Raw genomic sequence first — 14,586 nt, 5'->3', positions numbered from 1 at the left:
ACAAAGCAGTGATCTCAGATAAACGTGATGTAAATGTTCAGCACGAGTGAATGGGAAAATGCTCTGGACCTTATCAGGGAAAACTGTTATGGCTGATATATTATCTTTATAGGTTGAATACACAAATGTATCAGATTGAATAATAATAACACATTCAGTTAAAGTGACCTGACAAAAAAGAAGTTAAATGAAGCATTTATGTAAACATTTATTTATGAAATCAAAAGCATTTTAAATGAATTAACACACAAAATGAAAATATGAAATTAATACAATGAATCCAATAATAGAGACAATGAGACACATTGTGTAGACTTGAGCAATATTGCGGTCAATGATATTGCTGTATGATTGCATCAGTTTTCATATGTGGTGACTTCAAATGAATGTCTGGATGCAGGAAAAGCACCATATATCTTTGATATTATGATGGAACAATGGAAACTAAAAAAAAAAAAAAAAAAACCTGTTCCTAAAATAAACACAAAACCAGTTCTTATTAAAATGAAACAAGCCTACCAAAAAAATGTACACCAATACTTGGTGATAATATTGCATGGACTGGTGATTTTTGAATGAAAGCATCACAAGTGTGATTTTAAAAAATGTTGTACAAAATAAATGATTTTCAAAATAAATTTATTGGTTAGACATTAGAGCATGCTAGTACGATAAACAGTGCAATTTCTTTCATGTTTTATTTAATATCAATAAAATTGTCAACAAATAGCACTTTTTTTCGTACGATGTGTCAGTTAAAAAAATCAACACAAAACCAGTCCTAATAGAAAGAAAACAAGCTGATAAAAAGATTGATACCAATATTAGGTGATAATATTGCATAACAAGATTTATAATTTATTATTTGAACACAGTCATTTTTGCAGGAAAACCAAAAGTGTAATAAGTTTGAATAAAATACAAAAATGTTTTAGTTATGCTCGTTGAAAAAAGTCTGTGAATCTTAGTCCAATGCGATAACATTATGTAACATTTTCGGGAGAAAGAAAATTCTCTCTGGGTCAAAATGACCCGAGGGTTAAATAGATATATAAATGCAATTTACATAGAGAAATTACTAAAATGATAGAAATTTTTTTTTTGCAGATTTACAAAACACACACACACACAAAAATCTACTAGAAAATCATGAAAAACAGCAAGTCACATTCTTCCTTGTATGATACTTATTTGAAGCATATTCTGGAGTAATTCTTATTGCTTAACAATCTTTACAATTTACACAATCTTAATATGCACAGTTTTGTCATGCAAAAGTGACACAGACAGATTAACATTCATTTTAACACTGTTCAGGTTTAATGTTTTAAAAAGCAGCAGTAAGCAGCCTTAACCTTATGCATTAAATAAACATAGAAAGAAATAAATAAACTGGATCTAAGTGGGTTCTACAACAAATTTTTTCTATATTTTCTTTTTTAACTTCACTTTATAACTTCACTTTCATGAGCATTTTTAATTGTTTCAATCAAGTATTATCAAAATGATTTTGAAGTTGATGTAATTTCTCAAGTCCACAAAGTTGCCCATTCAAATCAATCACAGTTAAAGGCTCATTATAATGATTTAAATGATTTATTAATAAATGTGCGATTAGTTGACTAATGCTTTACATAAATGACTTCTAGTCGAGGGCAGCCCTATTAAAAACACAAATGAACACATTCTTAACTGAGAAAACTTAACATGGTTACAAGATTGCAGATGACCCTTGAGCAGTCGAATGAGGCACTGATACATATCTTTGTTAGCTGCTTCCACTTCATTTTGAAGTCACTTACCCCTTGCCCATACTTTGAGCTGAACTTGTTGACTCTGTCGAAAAAGGACCTGAGCGTGTCTACGTAGTTATGTAAAGAGACCAATATCATTGACAAAACACATGTGAATTGTTCTGGCATTTACACATGCTCTGTGGCTTTCCAGAGTGTGTCTTGTATAACATACTGCAGACAAGTGTGAAAGAAATCTGGAGAGAAATTGCATCCTTGTTAGACACTGACTATTTGGTGAAACCAGTCTGTTTGATAGTCCTGCTGAAACATCATCCTTGCTGGTCACCAGCATAAGGTATGTTTTGCATGCTGGGTCCAGCATGTGATGCTGGTTACTGGTTTGCTGGTTCCCAGCATGGTAAGCAGGTGTGCTGGTAGACCAGTATAAGGTATGTTGTGCATGTTGGGATGCTGGTGAACCAGCACTTGTTGTATTTGTGTGCTGATATGACCCCAGCAAGACCACTACAAAACTTGTGTATATAACATGTCACGTCTCTTAGTGTGTGTTCAGAGTAAAAGTAATTCTGAAGCAGTGTTGTAGTTAGTGAAATAAAGTAGATTTACTGAATTCTACATTCTACAAATGATGACACCTACAGTTAGCAAGCATAACCACTAAATATAAAAGGGAACATCTCACCAGTGCTTCAAAAACAGAATTACCAAATTCACTTACTGCAAACCAGTTTGGCATTAATTCTTTCATATTCAATTCAATTCAATTCAATTCAAGTTTATTTGTATAGCGCTTTTTACGAAACAAATCGTTACAAAGCAACTTTACAGAAAATTATGTTTCTACAATATTTAGTAGTAGCTAGTAGTTTGTGCACATTTGACAGGATTTTAGAAAAAATAAAAATAATAATAATAATACAAGACGTAGTCAGCTAGACGATGAACTATCAATATTATTAATTAAGTTATTATATGATTCAGTCACACATTTAGCAATAATTGTTAGTTCTGTTTGTTGATTCAGGGTTAGCATCATCTGAGGTCCTCTGAGGGTCAGCATCATCTCTTCTCAGGTGTTCTGGATCCAGACTGGAGCTTGGCGATAAGATAGAATGTGATGTGATGTGAATGTGATGTGAAGTGACATTCAGTCAAGTATGGTGACCCACACTCAGAATTTGTGCTCTGCATTTAACCCATCCGAAATGCACACACACAGAGCAGTGAACACACACACACACTGTGAACACACACACCCGGAGCAGTGGGCAGCCATTTATGCTGCGGCGCCCGGGGAGCAATTGGGGGTTCGATGCCTTGCCCAAGGGCACCTAAGTCGTGGCATTGAAGGTGGAGAGAGAGCTGTTCATGCACTACCCCCACCCACAATTCCGTCTGGCCCGAGACTAGAACTCACAACCCTTCGATTGGGAGTCCAACCCTCTAACCATTAGAATCTCTGTCTTATCCGAATTTAATTGGAGAAATTTATTTGTCATCCAATCTTTTACATTTTTAACACACTCTGTTAGCTTAGATAATTGTGAAGTTTCATCTGGTCTCTGAGTATCATCAGCATAACAGTGGAAACGAATCCCGTATTTTCTAATAATATTACCAAGGGGCAACATGTATATTGAAAATAGAAGGGGACCTAGGACGGATCCTTGTGGCACTCCATATTTTACTGATGATAAATGAGATGACTTCCCATTTAAGTAAACAAAATGGTAGCGATCGGACAGGTAGGATCTAAACCATCTTAGAGCCTGCCCTTGAATACCTGTATAGTTTTGTAATCTATCCATGAGTATGTCATGATCTATGGTGTCGAACGCAGCACTAAGATCAAGTAAGACTAGAAATGAGATGCAGCCTTAATCTGACGCAAGGAGCAGGTCATTTGTAATTTTAACAAGTGCAGTTTCTGTGCTATGGTGGGGCCTAAAACCTGACTGAAATTCTTCATACAGATCATTTTTATGCAGGAAGGTGCTCAATTAAGCAGACACAACTTTTTCTAAAATTTTAGACATAAATGGAAGATTTGAAATAGGCCTATAATTTGCCACTACACTAGGATCTAGTTTTGGTTTCTTAATAAGAGGCTTGATAACTGCCAGCTTGAATGGTTTTGGGACGTGACCTAAAGATAACGACGAGTTAATGATATTGAGAAGCGGTTCTTCGGCTAGAGGTAACAGCTCTTTCAGTAATTTAGTGGGTACAGGATCTAATAAACATGTTGTTGGTTTAGATACAGTGATAAGTTTATTTAGCTCTTCCTGTCCTATGGTTGTAAAGCACTGCAGTTTATCTTTGGGTGCGATGGATGAAACTTAAGTGTTAGATGCTGTAGAATCTACATTCGCTATTGTATTTCTAATGTTATCTATTTTATCAGTGAAGAAATTCATAAAGTCATTACTATTTAACGTTGGTGGAATATTTGAATCAGGTGGCGTCTGGTAATTTGTTAACTTAGCCACTGTGCTAAATAAAAACCTTGGATTGTTTTGTTTATTTTCAATGAGTTTGTGTATATGCTCTGCCCTAGCAGTTTTTAGAGCCTGTCTATAGCTGGACATACTGTTTTTCCATGCAATTCTAAAAACTTCTAAGTTAGTTTTTCTCCATTTGCGTTCAACACTACGAGTTACTTTCTTGAGAGAGTGAGTATTACTGTTATACCATGGTACAGTACGTTTTTTTCTAACTTTTTTCAATTTGATCAGGGCAACAGCTTCTAATGTATTAGAGAAAATAGTGCCCATGTTGTCAGTCATTTCGTCTAATTCATGTGTATTTTTGGGTACAAATAGCAGTTGAGATAGATCAGGCAGGTTATTTGCGAATCTTTCTTTGGTGGCTGGAACAATAGTTCTGCCCAGACGGTAACGCTGAGACATATAGTTAATATCCGTTATACGCAGCATGCACGATACAAGGAAATGGTCTGTAATATCATCACTTTGAGGTACAATATCTATAGCAGTAAGATCGATTCCATGAGATATAATTAAATCTAGTGTATGATTAAAACGATGAGTGGGCCCGGTGACATTTTGCTTGACTCCAAAGGAGTTTATTAGGTCAGTAAACGCAAGTCCTGATGTATCATTTGCATTATCAACGTGAATATTAAAATCTCCCATGATTAGCGCCTTATCAACTGTAACTAGAAGGTCTGAGTGGAAATCTGCAAATTCTTTTAGGAATTCTGTATACGGCCCTGGTGGTCTATACACAGTAGCCAGAGCAAGAGATACATTAGATTTCTTTTGCATGTCTGACAGTGTAACATTTAGCAGAAGTATTTCAAAAGAGTTAAACCTGTATCCTGTTTTCTGGGTAACATTGAGAATATCACTATATATTGTTGCAACACCCCTGCCACGACCAGTCTGACGGGGCTCATGCTTATAACAGTAGTTTGGTGGAGTAGACTCATTTAGACCAAAATAATCATTTGGTTTTAGCCAGGTTTCAGTCAAGCAGAGTAAATCAAAACTATTATCTGTGATCATTTCATTTACAATAACTGCTTTTGGTGTGAGTGATCTAATATTTATGAGCCCAAACTTTAAAATTTGTTTTTGTTCATTTACTTTTCTGGTTTAATTACGATAAGATTTTTTCTAGATCCTACATTATATTTATATTTTGACCTCACTATTCGGGGAACAGACACAGTCTTAATAGTTTTTACAGCACAAGTACTTTTAGCATTTAAGCGGGTGGAACAAAACTCATCATAATGGTTAATTGAGAATTGTATTACTAGTCACATGGAGCGAAGTGTCCTGGAGATGTTGTCAGAGAGCAGCTCCGCTCCAATTCTGCTGGGGTGCAGGCCATCAGCGCGAAACAGTCTAGGACGCTCCCAGAAAAGATTCCAGTTATTAACAAAAAGCAGTTTCTGTTCTTTACACCATGACAACAACCATTCATTTAAAGCAAAAAGTCTACTGAACCTTTCGTGGCCTCGTCGATACGTGGGCAGTGGTCCTGACATGACGATCGTCGCCGCGGGCGTCGTGCTGCGAACCGTCTCGATCAGGCTCCTGAAGTCCCTCTTCAGCGTCTCCGTCTGCCGCAGCGTGGTGTTGTTAACCCCGCCGTGAAGCACGACCGCTCTGGGGCTCTCGTCGTCCTTCAGGATCGCGGGTATCTGCGCAGAAACATCGAGAACACGAGCACCAGGCAAACAATGAGTGTGCACTTTACCTTCGGCTAACGTAGCACTTACGTATCGGACGATGGAGTCTCCGATGATCACAGCGTCGCGTCCTGTCTCGCGGAAGGGAGTGAAGTGGTTCTGGATGGAGATCTCGAAGGCAGGAGGGGGAGAAGTCGTCGCCCAGGACCCGGATCGCGTCCTCCGCTGTGGATGCACCCAGGGTCCGTGGTGTCCCGACGTCGCAGTGAAGGACATCTGGGAAGATCGCGTCCTGGGTGCACCGGGCCTGTGCAGAAAAACACACGGAGTAGACGTGGTGGTACTGTTAACAGCACGCTGTATACTTACCCCGGACTTGTGAGCGTCAGCCCGGGATGATTCCAGCGCGGCTCTCCGCTCTCTCAGCTGGGCCTGCCTCTGTTCCAGGTCGCAAATCTGCTTCCCCACGGCCTCGAGCTCGAGCTGCACAGAGTGGAGACATTCATCCGCCATTAAAGCAAGTAACAGTGAGTACAGCAGTGGTAATGTGTGTGAATAGAGTATTAGCAATGTAAGCGCAGTTAGCGGCAACCACGCTTGCTGATGCTAACTGGCTAAAAGCTAATAGCGGACCCGGGAGATCAAATAAAACTAGTGATAGCAAGGCGCTCTGATTGTTTTTGTTGTAGAATACAATAGAGGATATATTCACACGTTATATAAACGGAAACGATGATGAATAAAATAGATTTTTAAGTTAAAAATAGTCAATGAAAAGAATATAGTGACGGAGCTCAAACGCAGTACAGCCGTCAACAACAAACAGGAAGTGACCTGTACAGGTACATGGTACATGTACATATGCAAAGGTTGCAGAATGATGGCACTTGGGCAGAACGCTCCTGTTTGTCAAATCTGGGCTAAAAACAGGCCATAGCAATGCCACATGTCAGCCAAGATTAAAGAAATTAACCACACTAACCACCTTATATGAGCCACAAAATCTTGATATATTATTTATTTAGTCTTCTCAGCTTATTTAAATTTGTTAACAAGCAAAATCAATAAGGAAAAAAAAGTGAAACAGATACTAAATAACTACAACTGACTTGAGCCAAATCCTTAGAGTTTTGTTTGTGTGTGTATAATGAGTAATATTCCTTGAATGTAGGAGGACAAATCAAAAGACATGGGTCAGAGAGCACTCGTTAAAGAATATTCTCAAACGAGTAATCATTAACTAACAGTCTGATCCAGATAACCTTTTCAGAAACAATTTGTACATTTATAGTAGGCCTATTCTGATAGGTAAAGTCTCTGTATAAATTTAACTAAAGCAAAGCACTGAATCATGGACTTTTAAATCTTATTTTTACAGTATGTGGTATTTAGTAGAATGTTTTTGTAAGCTTAAGTTAAATTTACATTCACATGCAACAACTGAATTCAAACTAAAAACATACAATGAGTATTGCTCAACAATTGTGTTTGGATTTAAAAGATCACTGCAAAAAACATTGTCTTTTACATGATGGTTACAGTGGGAAATAACATTGTAGACTGTGGAATAACAAATCAGGGATGGTTTTAAATGCTAGTATTGCTCGGTTATAATGAATACGAACTGATGTTGTGTAAAATGCAAAAATAATAATTATGCATACACTTCTGTTGGTCAATACACCTGCTATTACTAGGGTTGTGTACCGAAAACCCAACCGGTATGTAACAGAGTAAGAATGCAGATTTCATTGCCTCGGTGCCACTCTGAAATGGCCCTATAAAGGATCATCACCACACGATCGCTAGTTAAAGGGGTCATATGCTGCTTTTTCAAAGTTAATTATTTTGTGTATTAGGTTTTATGTTCAAAAAACACATAATTTTTCAAATACTGTACATTATTGTAGGTATTCTATGCCCCGCCTCTCTCAAACACGTCGTTTTCTGCAAAGTCCCTCCTTCTGACAAGCGCAGTCTACTCTGATTGGCCAACGGACCCAGTGCATTGTGACTAGCCGAACAACCGCAAGCACTTGCACCTTTCCATAATCATGAGCTTCATCTTTTAAAATAAATGTAAAGACAGTTAATATTTTCCTTAGTTTTACCATCAGTTCAAGCCCAAAACAGGAACAGGAGTCGTGACAGACACAGTGATGAAGCTACCTATACTGACAAAAATTAACTTGCTCTGACAATACAAATCGAAAATCTTTGTAATGATGTTAGTGTTTATTTTGATTTCACATTATGAATTAATTGCCTACGTAGCCTAATAAACGCTCAAGTGTACACATAAATCTTGCCACAGCACACCGCAGAAGTACTGATTATGAATGTGTCAGGGAAAAATAGTAAGGAGACTGCATTAACATTTTAATAATTTGATAAAATATTGCTTTCTTTGTTTACGGTTGAAGAAATGAAGTCGGCGACACTAACTCGTCATCTCCGCAATAGAGATGCACCTGTATACATGTTTCACACATATTACATAATCTGAGAATATTTGTTCACCTTTCACCCTCCACCCATACACTTCAATGGCGCAAATGTTGGATGTCCTGCCTGATGTACTGTATAACCATAGACTAGCTGTTAACGATCTGTCCATCACGAACTGTGTGACTTTGACAATGTTTTCTTTGATTTTCTGCGACTAAGTGGCCAATAAAATTTTGGTCGACCAAGCCTCTTCTGGCCAACTAAAGAAATTATGGGACAGCCCTACTTTTTAATAGTTGTTAACTCAATATTATTGGTTTTTAAACTAAAGTACCTTTAAAATTCCTTAAATTAGCAAACTACTTTGTCTTGTATTTTGTTAGTTTACCGAAAGCATCTTCTGAGACAGGTATCTCCTGAAAATATAGGTGTTCATACATACATATAAGTAGTTGCAGTGCAGATCCTTTGACAACTTGCTCTCCAGTGTTCGCGGACATTCCAATATGGAGGATGGCTTACGTATAGCAGCTCATAGAAACAGCCGCTAATAGAGGATCTACCTATGCCAAGTACAAAACCTGAGCGAACAGTGATAAAATAATGGAAGGAATGTTGTTCAGAGAGAAGGAATTGCTGCATGTGGCAAGATTCAAGTATCTTAGAATGACTCTGATTGCAAACTATGACTACTGTACAGACATCAGAATAAGAACAGCCTTGAAAGCGATGAGCGATCTGAACTATATCTGGAAAAATAAAACATCAAGAATGAGACCGTACAGATCCCTAATACTCCTGGTTGCCTTTTATGGTTGTGAATCGTGGACACTTAGGAGTGCTGAAGAGAAACAACTACTTGAAATTGGAATGGCAACACTTAGAAAAATATTTGGAATTTGCATCAAAGACAAGATGAGAAACAATAACATCTGAAAGGCCCTCAATCAGATAGAAACGATCATGCAAAAATTACATGAAAGACAACACTAGTGGCTTGGTCATGTACTTTGTTGGCAATCCTGTTTTTATCCATACATAACATTGCACGTAAAAGTGGAAGGTACCACGAAGAGAGAAAGTCCAAGAATAACACGAATGTCATCAGTGCTGGTGAAATACAACATTGGACCACAAGTTCTAAACAGAATTTTGCAATATAGAGACCGATGGCATGTTGACTTATACGAGAGCCCATGCTGAAGTGCAATAAACTGCATGGAGATATGATATGTAGTAATATTTCATGTAATGAAAGGTTTATTCATTTACAATACATGGTCATCAATGGAGAAACCTGCTTTTTGCCATCTAATGGTGGAGTTACAGGATCTACCAGCTGGGGCAAACTACCAATGCTGACCAACAAAACCTTGACAATATAGTTCCATTCTGCATGGCCTGTGGCTCATTGCTTGCAATATACATTTTAACTAAAATTGGCAGCCTTGATACATAAGCATAGAGACCATATTGGGCATGTTCTTAAAGCATTTCTCAACTGGGCTGCGTTCAGCCCCGACAAAACGTTGCACAACGTTTTTTTAAACAGAAACGGTGATGCGTTGAACACACTGTTCTGACGACGCAAGAGTTGCAACTATGGCAGCTGAAGAGGCCATTCTTTGTGTTCTTTGTGAAGAATTTTCAGAGCCATCTATTTAGCCTCACATACTGACTTTATTTGTAGTTCATAGGGTTTTAATACCCTGTATTTTCTTTCTCATTTTTAGGAAAAGCACTTAATTACCATTGTTTATTTCTATACCAAATGTCATACACTTGCAATGAAGCTGAAAATATAAACAACTACATCATTATGTTGATATCCTATATTTTTACAATAAAACTTACGACAAACATGCCTTCTTATATCCTCAGTATACCGAGCTGCAACGAACACATTTGTACATTATTTTCCTTGAAGCCATTGTGCGAGTTCACTTTAATTCTGCATGCTTTTTATACACGTTGCTGCTGATTGGACTGCAGTTCTGACACACCCACCAAACAAGAGAAAACGCATCTCAAACCCCGTTGCACACCGATGCACGCCGTTTCCAGGAAACATGACGTTCAACCCGGAAACCGTAGCAAAACTTTGCGCACCATTTTAAACTTGAACATGCCCCTGCTGTTTGCATATTTGAATATTGTTCATTAAATATTGAGTTAATTTGCAATAAGAATAATTGTTTATGTCAATCTCAAAATATTTCATTTATTAGCTGCAAAGAGAATGAAAGCATCAAAACTTTAAACTTTTTAATACTTTATGCCTGCACACATAAAAATGAAAATGCTCTAGTTAAACTTGTTACTATGTCATGTTAATAATTTAATCACAATTCATTAAAAAAAAATCACAAAAAGACAAAAAAAATATTTTAAACATGTTTTTGTTATATAAACAAATGTGTGATATACTTTACTACTGTTTTGAGATGTATTTCAGAGGTTTATGAAAACATGTACAGAACTTCACCAACTGAGTCCTCAATGTGTATGTGATAACTGACTGCCATTTCCTCAGGCAACTTTGACAGATTCATGCAAGTCATCTCCTAAAATGCATTACAGGAGCTTTCAGCTGAATACTTTCACATTTGAAAGCTGCTCTGTCCAGTGGCGTAGCCAGTGTGCCCCCACCCTTCTACTTGTCTGTCACTCACAAATTCAAATTATAATCTTTCAGTTTCGTAAATAATTCATGATTGCGTCGCGATGCTTCTCAATGAGGACCAAGAATAGCGAGCTGCTGTTTTCCAACGAAAAAAGCACCTATTTTAAATAGCTTATGTTTTTCGATTAGCGAGTTGTTGCAGTGCAAGAAGTGTTTGGTACTAACGTTAACGTCTTTCGGTGTTAGACAGACCAGGTTCGATGACGATGTTATCTCCTAGAGCAGACCAAGATGCTAATCATTATATTTACTATGCTCCTCTGATGCTGAATGTAAAAGGGGTTGACTGCGTTACGATTTACTTTTTTTTTTCGGCCGAACGCGCCGATATAGGCAACAACGCAATTTAAAGCAATGGTTAAAGCAATGGTTTAAAAAAACTATAATAGCAATTCTAATAAAGTCATTATTGAATCATGCAGTCGAGTTTTCACTCAAGTGAGGTGACGAAACAAATTGTGTAATGTTTATCTAATGCTCCACACTTTTTTTTTAAGTCTATATGTGTAACGGAGGCCAGCGAGTAGTGCTGTGCAGGTAAACCTCACTCCCCGATCTCAAGAGACGCACTAGCGGCAGACGCTAGTGGCTGTAGCCATTTAGCCTCGTTGTTAGTGCGTCCGCCTCTCATGCCGGAAGACCCGGGTTCGAGCCCGGATGAGAGGGGTTACATATGGGTGAGACCATGGTGAGACACATGCAAAAACATCGTTTTTTTTTTACTGGTCAATTTTGAGATTTGGGGCTGTTTGTCTTCAGTAACATGTCTTCTTTCAGACTTGTGGTGAAAAAAAAGTCCAAAATACACATATAGGTCTTTATTTTTCTACACCTTTAGTCTATTTGCGTCTGTAGATTCCTAATAAATTCAGTTGGTGTTCTAAATCACCATGGTGCTCCGCGATTGCTGTCTGCACCCTGGAAATCTCTCTCTCTCCCTTCACAGAAGTTATTGACAAAACGTCATTTGATGACACCCAGAAACATTCTCAAAAAAATCCTACATAATTATTTAATGCATGATTAAATAGCAAAATAAATAACTAATACTAAAATAACACTGGACTAATTAAGCTGTTCTAAACTGTTTTATAGGATCCACATGTTTTACATGTTAAATTAAAGCTACCTTTTTGAACAAGTAGCTTTCTAACAAAGTATGGATATATGATATTTTTAAATCAATATGCTCAAGATTAATTAGCCTTGACATAAGTTGATTTTGTTTATTCATCAATGCAAATTTACTGCAACTGCTGCTATGCAAATTGAATGGGATGTGGATAATAAACAAAAACATATAATGAAATTATATTAAATTTATATTAGTTATATTAATTAATTAATTGTTTATTTATTTCTATGAATTATTAATGTTATTCTGCATTTACATAAATAAGGCTATTATATATATATACCTATATATATATATATATATATATATATATATATATATATATATATATATATATATTATATAAGGCTATTATAAATAAATTATATTATTATTATTTGTGAGTTGTACACTATTCATACATTGGATTATTTTATTTATTACAGTTTTTCTTTCACTTTTGTAAAGTGAAAAGTTAATACAAATTGTATTTGATTTTTTTTTTATTTAGAACAGTGAATAACTGCTATTAAAATATAATAGGGTATCACTGTTTATTACTGATTTTAAAGGTTACTGAACTCTTGAAATGATTTGGATATACAGTTCAAACAACACAAGATTGGCCCCTCTGTATTAATCGTGGCCCCTCTTGTGCCCCCCAGTTGAAAAAATCCTAGAATCGCCCCTGGCTCTGTCAACAGCTATGTGATTATTTGTGTGAGTGTGTATGTGTGTGTGTGTATGTGTGTGTGTGTGTGTGTGTGTGTGTGTGTGTGTGTGTGCATGACTAAATGAATAGAAAGATGTTGTTTATACACAGGTATTACATCAGTCAGAACATAAGCACAACACAGACTGCAGCTGAATAAAAATGTTCCTTATTCATATATATAAAAAAAAAATCCTCCAAAAAACATTATAGTAATAATTATCTCTTTTCTTTTCAAAATTATATATATTCAAGAGAGTTACCCATCGTTTTCAGTAAAACATATCAGTAATGTTGCCATGTGCTCTCATGTCAATTTTTTCTTGTCCCTGCCCATGTTGTTTTCTGATTATTGGTTAATTTGCTCCACCTGTCTTGTTTTGTTTAATTGTATTATTAATAAAGCCCATTCTTTTGCGCAATTAAATCCTCACCTCATCCCTTACCCACCTCACCCTGACAGTAAAGGTAAAAGATTAACACATGCTGAATGGTTAATGTGTTTTAATGATCTTTCCACTGTAGGACATCACATCAAAAGCATTTAACATTTGTTTCAGATTATGAAGGTTATGAAATTAAAAGCATTGACTTGTTTCTGACTTGATGTTTTATACGATCAAGTAGGGCTGTGCAAAAAATCGAATGCGATTTTCATGTGCATCTCATCAGTAAAGATGCTCCTGTAATTAGAAGTATATCCCCAGCACATGCGTTCAGATCAGGGTTGCCAGGTTTTCACAACAAATCATGCCCAGTTGCTTCTCAAAACTAGTCCAAGAAGAACGCTTCCAGAAGGTTTGCCGATAAAAAAAATTGCTTCCCGGGGTTAAAATATACGTTTTTTAGCAGGGTTGCCTTGGTTGCCGACGCATTCATTTTTTCAGGCGCGTCCGCGCCGCATCAAGTTAAAAACATTTTCAGAATGCTGCAAGCGCACCGCGGGTCATGTGACAATAACCAACCAAACAGCTTCAACCTTTCCCGTAACAACTTTGAAAGCTCAGCCAAGATGAATGAACAGCTGACCATAGCTATATGTGGATTGCCATTTTTAAATAAATTTATTAGCAGAGATACTGCAAGCATTTTTAGTGCTACAAATCCATTTATCCTTTGCTGAAATTTCCGCGTCTTCACAGAGAGAGCACGTCATGGTTGCTTAGCAACGGCAGACGCCTCAGGGCGCAACTGCCCGAACGCTTTGGAAAGGAGAAAGCAAAACGTCTGACGTTTTCCACGCGTTTTTAGGCACGATATGTGAACGGCCCCTTACACAGCAATAGAAATTGTCAGAAGACAGGGGGTGAGAAAGATGGGGTGCAGCAACATTAGCAGCTAACAGGTTTAAGCTAGCAAACAACGTGGAGAAATGGCTGACTTGGAGCTGATTCTGCGAGGACTAAGAGAGTTTCGCCAAGAGTTTTGCAAGGATGGTGGGGTGGCAACTAAATAACAATTAGAGACAATAATATAAGAAATTGTGAAAGTGAATGCCAGACTGGACGAGGCAGAAGGGCGAATTGAGAAAGCAGAAGAGAGGATACAAAACACAGAGGAAGTCATCATGGCCATGCTAAGGCTGCACACTAAGATGGAGGACAAGCTGCTGGATCTGAAAAGTCACTCCAGATGCGATAACATAAGGATTTACGGGGTGCCAGAGGAGGCCGAAAAGGAATCAACAACGATGTTTTCGTTTGTGGAAAATTT

The 14,586-nt window shown here is 37.2% G+C and overlaps 1 protein-coding gene across 1 annotated transcript; it reads right to left on the bottom strand.

Annotated features, from left to right (window-relative positions):
* Nucleotides 1–1,712: 1,712 nt before the first annotated feature.
* On the bottom strand, nucleotides 1,713–6,744 carry LOC127963767 (uncharacterized). The gene is made up of 2 exons (XM_052563845.1): nucleotides 5,539–6,744; nucleotides 1,713–2,852 (listed from the first exon to the last, which is right to left on the bottom strand). The coding sequence occupies exon 1, from the start codon at nucleotides 6,427–6,429 to the stop codon at nucleotides 5,542–5,544; it is 888 nt and encodes a 295-aa protein (XP_052419805.1). The 5' UTR covers nucleotides 6,430–6,744; the 3' UTR covers nucleotides 1,713–2,852; nucleotides 5,539–5,541.
* Nucleotides 6,745–14,586: the final 7,842 nt, after the last annotated feature.

This window comes from Carassius gibelio, chromosome B8 (genome assembly GCF_023724105.1).
Source record: "Carassius gibelio isolate Cgi1373 ecotype wild population from Czech Republic chromosome B8, carGib1.2-hapl.c, whole genome shotgun sequence".
NCBI classification, from domain to species: Eukaryota; Metazoa; Chordata; class Actinopteri; order Cypriniformes; family Cyprinidae; genus Carassius; species Carassius gibelio.
The sequence above is the reverse complement of the archived record's forward strand: the minus strand, read 5'-3'. Positions and strand labels throughout refer to the sequence as shown.